The sequence below is a fragment of the Haplochromis burtoni genome, unplaced genomic scaffold (genome assembly GCF_018398535.1).
Source record: "Haplochromis burtoni strain Fernald_Lab_line unplaced genomic scaffold, NCSU_Asbu1 Contig_349, whole genome shotgun sequence".
Classification (NCBI taxonomy): domain Eukaryota; kingdom Metazoa; phylum Chordata; class Actinopteri; order Cichliformes; family Cichlidae; genus Haplochromis; species Haplochromis burtoni.
In genome coordinates, this window is record NW_024582710.1 from 144661 (window position 1) to 157079 (window position 12419).

Here is a 12419-nt window from a genome sequence, read left to right on the forward strand (position 1 = left end):
ACACACACACACACACACACACACACACACACGCACACCTTATCAACCTGTGACTGCATCCTGTTGCATCCATTCAAAGCCCCTCCACCATGTTTCTCATTATAAACTGGTTCCAGCAAGTTCTTGACAATTAGCACACAGTCACCCTGCTCCTGCATAACCAAACAACTGGAGCCAAAGAACTATAAAATGGAGGCAAGATGGACCAAGAAGAAGAAAAAGCGACGAGGAGAAGAAGCGACGGCTAACGGACAGAAAAAGAAGAGAGATGGCTCAGAGAAGAACCAGTGGAACCAACCTCTTCATGACAGGTGAGCTCAGCGTAGCCGTTTTACTTCTGAAAACTGATTTGTACAGAACACTCCACGACGCTTAGAATGGATCATTTGCTTTAAAAGAAAATGTTAGAAGTTAAAATCTGCGTTTATGAAAATGTAAATGTTCAGACCTGAGGTTCTACAGTTTTGTACCAACAAGATACAAATTTGTAAGCGTGATTATATTTAGAAACAACACTGTTACAAGTTTGCTCACCAGCACTGACAACCAAACTGCATAACATCAATATATACATCTGTATCGCATATATTAAACGTAAATATCATCCTATTATTATTGTTTATTGCAGTGGTCTGATCATTTCTTTGCCCTATATAAACCAAATTTAGATTAGCTTTCATTAAAATTATATGACACGTACCATTCATTCACTAATATACTTTTGTCACTAAGTGTTCTTGCTTGTTATTCAACGTATTGTAGAAATGATTAAAAAAAATATATTTTTTGTTTTTTTTTAAGGGGATTTTAAAAATTTATGTTTAAAAATGATTGCACCAGAGTTGGCTATTAATTTGTTTTTATTTATTTATTTATGATATTAGAAGTTAGAAAGCCATAATAATGTATTCTTAATGTATTTTTCAGTGCATAACATTTTGAATTAAATTAACCTAATAATTATAATGGCAGCAGTGATGATGGCACTTTAGCGTTGACTAAAGCCAGATTGAAAATCAGTTATCAGGCCTAGCGTAATATTTATATTTATGATTAACAAGAAATTTTGTTTCTATAAATAAAGTATACCTTTTATAGATTAGATGCAGGTCAGAAATTTTAACTCAAACATAAAAGAAAAATAAGGAAAAACAAATGACAGCTGTACCTGTTGAATGATGCTCACATTCCACCCAGCCCCCCCGATAAGCAGACGTAAGAGAAAAAGAGGGAAAAAGCCAAAAGGACACCAAACTGTGGCCCTGCAGCTGCTTTCTCTAACTCTGCCTCCGCTCATCTTTTCATGCTTCACAGTGTTGTGTGTGGTGGCAATGTGCAGAGCCGTCCCCATCAACGAACTGCTCGAGCGAGCCTCTCAGCACTCTGACAAACTGCACTCGCTCAGCACGACGCTCACCCAGGAGCTGGTCTGTACCTGTTTGTGTGTGTGTGTTTGCACTGTAAATGAAATGTCACAGTCTCCCCAAACATAAAAAACACAAACTTCCTGTTTAAACCCGATGCTTCCTTATTAGCTTGACATGCAGTGCAGTGGGTCTGCTTGAAGCTGCCTCATCTTCAGGAACTATGCACTGAATTACAGCAAACAATTTTAACTGATCTATTCGAGCAGGACAATATTCATTTAATGTCCTGAAAAGTGGGGATTGAAAGCCTTTCTGTCCCACTTCTGTCCCTCCCAGGACTCTCACTTCCCTCCTATAGGCAGGGTGATCATGCCGCGTCCCGCAATGTGCCACACCTCCTCTCTACAGACGCCCATTGACAAGGACCAAGCACTTCAAGTATCGGTAAGTGCTTTTACTCCAGTATTGACATTATTGTTTGCTTCCATGTGCTTTAACCACATATTATTCAGTTTTGTATTTAACACCTTCCCCACTGTCTCTTATACATCAAATTGAATGTCAACCTTGCAAGCTCATGTGAAATACATTATATTCCAGAGACCCCTTTAAGCAGTAAGTCATTTAAAGAGTACTTTGAGAATGACTGTGTGGATTTGACTGTCTACAAAAGCTAACGAGAAAAAAAGTGGTATTTTCAACACAATTCAATGATATCTGTTTTATTTAGATGGAGCAAAGTCACAATAAGTTGCCTTTAGGTGCTTTATATTGTAGGGTAAAGACTAGAGAGAAAAAACCACAACAATCAGATGACCCCCTTGGTGACGGTGGGAAGGAAAAACTTCCTTTTTACAGAACTTCCTTTCGCAGAACCAGCCTTGGATTCTGCTGTGATCGATTTAGGGCAGGGGTGCCCAATCCCGGTCCTCGAGAGCTACCGTCCTGCAGCTTTTAGATGCATCCCTACTCCAACACAGCTGAATCAAATGGTTTGATCTCTACAGCATGCCATCATGTTTGGCAAAGGCCTGATAACAAGCCATTCATTTGATTCAGGTGTGTGGGAACAAGGATGCATCTAAAAGCTGCAGGACGCTAGCTCTCGAGGACCGGGATTGGGAACCCCTGATTTAGGGTAATCGGAGGTAAACAGGCCAAAAGAGACACTGTGGAAGAGAGCCTGAGTTTTATAATCGCTAATGATTAAATGCAGAGTGGTGTGTAAACACACAGACACTGAAAAGAGGAAAAACTGAGTGCATCATGGGAAGTCCCCTGCCCCCCTTTTAACTTTAGTTAGACAAAAGTAAGAAATCTGTTTCTGACTGACACAAATCTGCATACTGCGTCTGTTTTCCCTCAAACATCTTCACCTTCTTGTGGTATTGTTTCTATTTATTTCTTGTCCAGGAGTCAGATTTGATGTCCCTGGCTCGCTCCCTCCTCCAAGCCTGGTCGGACCCTCTCGTACTCCTGTCCTCCTCCGCTAGTGCCCTGCCTCACCCAGCACAAAGCACCATATTCAACAAGATCCAGGAGATGCAGCAGTACTCCAAAAGTCTCAAGGATGGCCTGGATGTACTATCTAGCAAGGTGTGTAAGAGATGGCTGCAGGAGCTTTGGGGCGAAAATAAAAAGTTATTTTCATTTACAGTGTAAATACAAAATGTATCATTAAAATGATTTTTCCCGGCCTGTTTGTGTCCAGATGGGTTCATCTGCTCAGGCCATCACTTCACTGCCCTACCGAGGAGGCACCAGCCTCGGCCAGGACAAGATTACCAAGTTGATCAACTTCAACTTTCTGCTGTCCTGCCTCCGTCGGGACTCTCACAAGATTGACAGCTTCCTGAAAGTCCTACGCTGCCGGGCAGCAAAGATGCAACCAGAGATGTGCTGAAGAGTGGGTGTCCTGCCTGACTCTGTGGGGAGATTGTTCTGAAAGCTTGTACTGCCTATAGAATTATACATGGTACTATATTCCTACCTGCTGATTAGTTTTGCAACACAAGGATAAGGAGGAGTTATAAGTTACAAAAACACATAAAAATTGACCTTCTTGCTCCATTTCTCAGTGTGTATGTATAAATTAAAGCTGCTTTCAGCTGTTGCCTTATTCTCAAGGGGTTACCACAGTGGATCGCTCCCCTTGTTTAATTGTGTTTTATGCTGGATGGCCTTCCTGATGCAACCCCAAAGAAGTTTGTGTCTCCTCCTGGGATTATGTCAGGAGATCTTTTGCTTGTTTATGCACACGTGTAAACCTTTACACTATGGAGGATTGTTAAATAGTAGCCTTAAAGGTTAACAGATTTAAAGTATAGGAAGGGGAGCTGCAGACTGTTGTCTGACCTTAGTAATGTGTCATTGTCTTTCTTGATGGAGCACCTTTCCATTTTGATTTCCAGCTGGCCTGGCATTATGAAGTGACCAGACAGTGGTCACGAATGGAAGCAAATCGGTGTGTCAACCTGTGACTCCTCCTCATCCTTTTGTTGTGTTAAAGCAGTTTCCCCACAAAGTCATACTACTAAAGGAGAAAATGAGTGGAGAATGTTTTCTTCCTAACTAATGCTTAATTAACTGCAGCATTTGCACTTTAGATTAAATGACATCTTTTAAAAAGCATTGTTGCCTTAGTGCCTTTTAACTGAACTGTTTCTTTTAAATCTGTATTTCATTAAAGTTTTTCTTGCACAGTAGAATGTTGTCACTTATTCTTTGTTTTAATGGAAATCAGTAGCGTGCATGTAACAGCCTGAGCTCATTGATCTCACTATATAATCAGTGGAGTGCCACCGGGGTTCTGTTCTGTTTTCCTTAGGTAGTATTATCAAAAGGCACAGCATTTTCATTCTATTTAGATGATACCCAGCTTTATCTATCCATGAAGCCAGATGACACACACCAGTTAGTTAAACTGGTGGAAGTATACCATCCACACTGACACAAATACAAGAAAACAGCCTTTGAATAGCTGTCCACTATTAGCAATCAATTCAATTCAATTTTATTTATATAGCGCCAAATCACAACAAAAGTCGCCTCAAGGCGCTTCATAGATACAGAGAAAAACCCAACAATCATATGACCCCTATGAGCAAGCACTTTGGCAACAGTGGGAAGGAAAAACTCCCTTTTAACAGGAAGAAACCTCCGGCAGAACCAGGCTCAGGGAGGGGCGGGGCCATCTGCTGCGACCGGTTGGGGTGAGAGAAGGAAGACAGGATAAAGACATGCTGTGGAAGAGAGACAGAGGTTAATAACAGATATGATTCAATGCAGAGAGGTCTGTTAATACATAGTGAGTGAGAAAGGTGACTGGAAAGGAAAAACTCAATGCATCATGGGAATCCCCCGGCAGCCTACGTCTATTGCAGCATAACTAAGGGAGGATTCAGGGTCACCTGGTCCAGCCCTAACTATATGCTTTAGCAAAAAGGAAAGTTTTAAGCCTAATCTTGAAAGTAGAGATAGTGTCTGTCTCCTGAATCCAAACTGGAAGCTGGTTCCACAGAAGAGGGGCCTGAAAACTGAAGGCTCTGCCTCCCATTCTACTTTTAAATACTCTAGGAACAACAAGTAGGCCTGCAGAGCGAGAGCGAAGTGCTCTAATAGGGTGATATGGTACTACAAGGTCATTAAGATAAGATGGGGCCTGATTATTTAAGACCTTGTATGTGAGGAGCAGGATTTTGAATTCAATTCTGGATTTAACAGGAAGCCAATGAAGGGAAGCCAAAACAGGAGAAATATGCTCTCTCTTTCTAGTCCCTGTCAGGACTCTTGCTGCAGCATTTTGGATTAGCTGAAGGCTTTTCAGTGAGTTTTTTGGACATCCTGATAATAATGAATTACAGTCGTCCAGCCTGGAAGTAATAAATGCATGAACTAGTTTTTCAGCGTCACTCTGAGACAGGATATTTCTAATTTTAGAGATGTTGCGCAAATGGAAGAAAGCAGTCTTACATATTTGTTTAATATGTGCATTGAAGGACATGTCCTGGTCAAAAATGACTCCAAGGTTCCTCACAGCGTTACTGGAGGCCAAGGTAATGCCATCCAGAGTAAGAATCTGCTTAGATACCATATTTCTAGGCTTTTCAGGGCCGAGTACAATAACCTCAGTTTGATCTGAATTAAGAAGCAGAAAGTTAGCGGCCATCCAGGTCTTTATGTCTTTAAGACATTCCTGCAGTTTAACTAATTGGTGTGTGTTATCTGGCTTCATGGACAGATAGAGCTGGGTGTCATCTGCATAGCAGTGAAAATGTATGCTATGTCTTCTAATGATGCTGCCTAAGGGAAGCATGTATAATGTAAACAGAATTGGTCCTAGCACTGAACCCTGTGGAACTCCATAATTAACCTCAGTGTGTGAAGAGGACTCTCCATTTACATGCACAAACTGGAGTCTATTAGATAGATATGATACAAACCACTGCAGCGCAGTACCTGTAATACCTACAGCATGTTCTAATCGCTCTAATAGGATATTATGGTCGACAGTATCGAACGCTGCACTGAGGTCTAGCAGGACAAGCACAGAGATGAGTCCACTGTCAGAGGCCATAAGAAGATCATTTGTAACCTTCACTAAAGCTGTTTCTGTGCTGTGCTGAGCTCTGAAACCTGACTGAAACTCTTCAAATAAACCATTCCTCTGCAGATGATCTGTTAGCTGTTTGACAACTACTCTTTCAAGGATGTTTGATATGAAAGGAAGGTTGGAGATTGGCCTATAATTAGCTAAGACTGCTGGGTCTAGAGATGCTTTTTGAGTAAAGGTTTAACTACAGCCAGCTTGAAGGCCTGTGGTACATAGCCGATTATTAGAGATAGGTTGATCATATTTAAGATTGAAGAATTAATTAATGGCAGGACTTCTTTGAGCAGTTTTGTAGGAATGGGGTCTAAAAGACACGTTGATGGTTTGGAGGAAGTAATTATTGAAGTTAACTCAGAAAGATCAATTGGAGAAAAAGAGTCTAACTTAACATCAATGGTACTAAGAGTAGCTGTAGATAATATTACATCTGTGGGATGATTACTGGTAATTTTTTCTCTAATGATAAAAATTTTATTTGTGAAGAAGTTCATGAAGTCATTACTAGTTAACGTTAAAGGGATGGTTGGCTCAAAAGAGCTCTGACTTTTTGTCAGCCTGGCTACAGTGCTGAAGAGAAACCTGGGGTTGTTCTTATTTACTTCAATCAGTGACGAATAGTAAGATGTTCTGGCTTTGTGGAGGGCTTTCTTATAAAGCAGCAAACTATGGGTGAAGGGGTTAAACACATGTGTAGGACTGCTTTCTTGCATTTGCACAATATCTCTAAATAATATCTCTATGTCTCAGAGTGATGCTGAAAAACTAGTTCATATATTTATTACTTCTACTGGCCCACTGTAATTGATTATTATAAAGATGTCCTAAAAGTACTGATGGGGAAAGAGCATGCATATTTCACCCATATTCGCTTTGCTTCATTGCCCCCCTGCTGAGTCCTAAATTGAATTTAAAATCCTTCTAGTCACATACAATGTCTTGAATAATCAGGCCTTATCTTATCTTAAAGACCTTAGAGTACTGTATCACCCCAATAGAGTAATTTGCTTTTCCCTATGATATTGAATAGAAAGCACAGCCTTCAGTTTTCAGGGCTCTCTTCCGTGGAAACATCTCCCAATTTGGATATGGGAGACAACTTTTGTGATTAGGCTTAAGACTTTAAACTCAAAGCTTTTTGATATAGCATATAGTTAGGGCTGGAGGAGGTGACCCTGAATCCTTCCTTAGTTACCCTGCAATAGGTCTAGGCTGCTTGGGGCTTGATGCACTGTGTTTCTACTCCATTTTGCATTTAATCATTAATTAACGTGCTGGCCTTAATTTTTAATTATTAATCACAGGCTCTCTTCCACAGTGTATATTTTGTTCTATGTTCCTTCCTTTACTCCGACTGGTAGCAGCAGATGGCTGCTTCTCCCTGAGCCTGGTTCTGCTCGAGTTTTTCCCTTCCCACTGTCGCCATGTGCTTGATTGGTGTTGCTTGATTGTTGGGTTTTTCCCTGTATTATTGTAGGGTCTCTTCCTTACAATAAAACCTTGATGTGACTGTTGTGATTTGGCGATGTACAAATGAAACTGAATTGAATAGGACTACAGAAGCATTGTCAGTGACACAAATGCATTGGTGGTGGACTGGGACTGTATACGGCTCATTCCATCCAAAGTCATCAAATTTTAAAAAAAAGAAAGAACCCTTCCCACCATCACAAATCCTCCTTAAAATGTTCCAGTTGAAAGATATACTTTCTAATAAGATTCGTGCAAAACTTCTTGCTAATAATATATTAGTTATAGATGCATCAAATTTGTCCTCATATTAACTCACATTCAGAGTAGAGCCAGAATCTCACACATTTTAAAGAGAAAGAGAGAAATTCTTCCACAAATAGTGACATAGTTACTGCAGAGTAACTATGTCACTATTTCTGCAGAGGGCACTCAACAACCTTGTTTTTATTTTGGAGCATAAGTAGAATACAGCCGTTGAGCCCCACACTGCAAAGAGAGGTGCACCTGATGAATCACTCTTATCAGTGCACGCACTCGTGCTGATTGCAACTACTTGCAATTGGTCACCAAACATTGAGTGCAATTTCTGAGCAGCCATCGATGTTTCCTAATCACAAAAAGCTGCAGTTCTATGTTCACTCTAATGTGACTGAGCCATTGGCAAACTGGCAGCAATATTTTTAAACTTGAAAAAAAAATTGGTTCACCTCTTTGCTTTTAGGCTTTTGGATAAAAATGCACAGACCTGCTTTATTTTAAACTCCATGTACAGCTGCCAACTGAGAGAACAATGTTTTGTGTGTTTTTGTGTGGAGATGATTATTATATGTAGCATAACGATAACGATATAGGGATTGAAAAAGGCCTGTTCTTGGAAAAAACAGGAGATCCCTCCTTTCAGAGCATTTGAAATTCTATATAATTGGTTTAAAAGCAAAGACAGTCAAACTGATGGTTCCAGGTCTCATTGTTTAACTAAGATCTTTATTTTAACAGAGAAACAAATTGTGACTCTGAAGTAACATTTCTGTAAAGGTTTGATGACAAAAACTGACATCCCTATAGTAACCCTTAAAAAAATTATCTAAAAATTAAATTTTTAGAAAGTAGCATCAATTGGTGATTATAAATTTCCTATAGCTGTGAATATGACTGCGAATGGTCTGCCTGCAGTTTAAACTGCCAAAAGTCATGTCCACCTCATTTCATCCATTACTTACTGCTACGTGCATTAACTATTCATTTTTGGGAATTAAAGTAGCGGCAAGTTATTTGGGAGCTGAAGAGGAATAAAGAATCTCATCAGGATTTAGAATATCTGCCCTCTATGTGTCACCTCAGTATTATCCCCATGTGTCTTTTTAAAGAAGTCTTTGACACTATTGGACACGGTAAAAAACAAATCTTGATGCAACAGTTCTTTCAAATTTTAGGCCAATCTCATTAAACTTCCTTTCCTGTCCAAAGTCCAGGAGAAAAATTGAAATAAATGAAATATTTCAGTTCAGGTTTACATTGCACTGAAACTGTGTTTTCAAAAGTTTTTAATGATCTTTTAATAATTGCTGCCTCAGGTAACTGCCATTTTAGTGCTTTTCAACCTTTAGTTTTTCATTTGAGAAACAAATAAATTCTGTTGTAAAAGAACTGCCTTTGAACATTCTAGAAAGTTGATTTTCTGAATCTAAAAGCAACACAGCAGCACTTTTTTAATACCGGTGAGTAATGGCTGTACATTTCAGGAGAGAACTCTCTAGTATATATGAAGGACAGACAAGAAGCACTGTCTGCTAGAGTTTAACAAATGTCCTCACAAACATAGGCTTGGATAGATAAGGGAAGCATATCTGCACATAACATGCACCCACGCATCCTTCTTCCTCAGCTGCTGTGTTTATGCTTTCATGTATCTGTCCTGATTCCAGAGTTGGCGTTCAGTTTGAGCTCCAGTCTGCAATCTGCTCTATTTTTAGCTCTGAGGCAGGAGGTGCTAAGTGAGGCAGCCGTCCCAGAAGCTCACAGTGAAAAGAAGCACATCTCTCTGAGGCACAGCATGATGGGAAAAGGAAACATGGAAAAATGGTGATCCTATACTTTGTCCATTGACTTGCACACCTGGGAGCTTCAGAAGAACCTGTTTAACTGTAACAATTAGCACTATGACTGAGTTAATATGTATCTTTTTAGCCTACATGAGTAAATAAAAAACTGACATTCGTCTGAAAATTGGGTTGCCGGGGTACAAATATCATGAGTAGATAGGCATAGCACTCCATATCACAACATAACCACTTTTACAGGATGCGCTCATTGAGAAAAAGTCCCACTGTGTTCGGTATGTTTGGAGAAGTTTGAATTTTGATCTCGTCTTCTTGAAGTATCAAAGGAAAACCCAAGCAACTCAAAGGGATCATGGATTAATAAAAAAATGTAGCGATTCTGATTCCATTATTTATATCATTTATTGATTTCATTCCTAATTGATCCTTGTGATTTCTCACTGGGCTCTCATTGGCTGAGCTTTGAGAGTCACCACTATCGCTAAGCAGCAAAAACATTGCATTTATGCATTTATGTGATCAGTGTTGGTCATTACTCAAAAAAGTCATGTACTACACATATTACACAGAACTGCTTTCTTAAAAGTGATGCAGTAATTACTCCCAGGAGAAAGTAATTCATTACATTACTTGTTATATTACTTTCACGTTTCTCTGTAAAATGACCTGAACTGCATTGTCTCATAATTATCATTTAACATTGTAAACCTATAGGGTGGAGTCCCACACACCAACGCAGTTCTTTATCCTTATGAGGACACACATATCATCTTTTTCTTAGGTGGTGATAGCCGCAGTGATTCTACTTTACCTGAACAGGTAGAAACAGAGGCTGCCTCATAGGACAGCCAGATTACAAATATGTGACGTTATAAAATATGATGCATTATTTTAGATTAAACAAAATATAAAGGTTAAACCAACCTTAAACATTTGCAGCAGTTATATTAATTAATAATAATATATAATATTATATTATAATGCATTAAGACCTCACAGTCAAAGGGTCAGGAAACAGAGACACACAGTTTTAGAAACTCTGCCTATCTTGCTGGAGACAATAGCTTTATTTAAGATAAGATAAGATAAACCTTTATTAGTTCCACATGTGAGAAATGTTTTGGTCACGGCAGAGAGTACAAAGAAACCTAATAGAATAGAATAAGATAAAATAGAATAACATACTATACAAAATAGATTAAAATACTTTGTTATGTTAGAAAATTGCACTTGGTAATATTGCACAGGGTGAAACAGGGTGAAAGTTGCCATTGTGCATGGTGCGTGTGTGTGTCTGTCTGCATGTGTGTGGTCATCTGCAGAGACCATGTTGTGGAGTCTGACAGCAGTAGGAAGGAAAGACCTGTGAAATCTCTCCGTCCCACACCGTGGGTGCCGCAGCCACTGAAGGAGCTGCTCAGTGTTGTCACAGTCTCGCATGGGGTGGGAGATGTTGTCCAACAGGGATGACAGCTTAGCCGCCATTCTCCTGTCACTCACCACCTCCACTGGGTCCAGAGGGCATCCTAGAACAGAGCTGGTCCTACTGATCAGCCTGTTCAGTCTCTTCCTGTCCCCGGCTGAGAGGCTGCCACCCCAGCAGACCACACCATAGAAGATGGCTGAGGCCACCACAGAGTCATAGAAGGTCTTCAGGAGTGGGCCCTTTACTCCAAACGACCTGAGTCTCCGCAGCAGGTACAGCCTGCTCTGCCCTTTCCTGTAGAGGGCGTCTGAGTTACGAGTCCAGTCCAGTTTATTGTTCAGATGAACAATGAAGTACCTGTAACTGTTCACAGCCTTGATGTCGATACCTTGGATGTTAAGCGGTTGCAGTTGAGGATGTTTGTGCCTGTGGAAGTCTACCACCAGCTCCTTGGATCTTCTAGTGTTTTTCTAGTTATATAGAATAAAGAAATAAATTCATCATTGCTTCACAAAATATTAACATTGTATTAGATGATGTATGAGGTGAGGAAACGTAAAAGTGAGTTAGGTTCTCAGTACGCTAACTTGTCAGCATATGAGTGAGTCATTCATATATACATGTATGCAGTTTAAAAACTTACATACATAAAGAATAAACCATACAATGAAACAATCAACAATGAAACAATCTTTTTTAAAATGCTTATTTTCAAACAGTTTATTTTCATAGAATGAAATTATTAAATTATAAACTAAGTATAACAGCTGCTGGTTGTTAAACAGCGCCTCCACTGGTGGGTTTGGAGCTGAGGAGGACCTCAGGAAGAAGCTGCTGCTTTTGCTTCTATGTAGCCAGCGTGGTTGATTTCATCGTATTTTATTGTGCTGAATGTTCACATTGGTTGGGATGACTTTAGGTTTGATTAGGAGTCACATTCAAGTTGAATTTTAGTCCATTTGATTTACATAGCACCAATAACAATTGTCTTATATTATAAAGTAAAAACCCTACAGTAATAGATCAAACAATCCTCTCAGACCAAACACTTGGGGACAGTGAGGAGGGAAAAACTCCCTTTTAACAGGAAGAAACCTGACACCTGATGGGAGAGCACAGAAAAATGTTACTGAGATGCAGTCGTGATATTTTAACTCACTCAGAGGGAAAGACAAGAGTGGAGCAGAAGTGCTCAGTGCATGATGGCAGGTTAACCAGCAGTTGTAGCCTGTAAGGATCGGTCACGGACAGCTGATTGATCTGTAACTATAAATAAATATTTATTAAAGAAGAAAGTTTTGTGTCTAATCTTAGAAGAAGAGAGTGTCTGTGTTCTGAATTCAAACTGGGACCTGGTTCCACAGAGGGGCAGACTGCATCCCATTCAACTTTTAGAAACTCAAAGAACCACCAGAGTGAACAACTTTCTCTGCAGCAACACAGCTCATGACTTTTTAACAGTGGCTCCCTGTCCTGGTACTCCT

At 39.8% G+C, this 12419-nt stretch overlaps 1 protein-coding gene across 1 annotated transcript; it reads left to right on the plus strand.

Annotated features, from left to right (window-relative positions):
• Positions 1–199: 199 nt before the first annotated feature.
• prl (prolactin) lies at positions 200–4072 on the plus strand. The gene is made up of 5 exons (XM_005942978.2): positions 200–311; positions 1315–1427; positions 1704–1811; positions 2781–2963; positions 3079–4072. Exons 1-5 carry the CDS (start codon positions 269–271, stop codon positions 3268–3270), a joined length of 639 nt encoding a protein of 212 aa, XP_005943040.1. The 5' UTR covers positions 200–268; the 3' UTR covers positions 3271–4072.
• The last annotated feature ends 8347 nt before the right edge of the window (positions 4073–12419 follow it).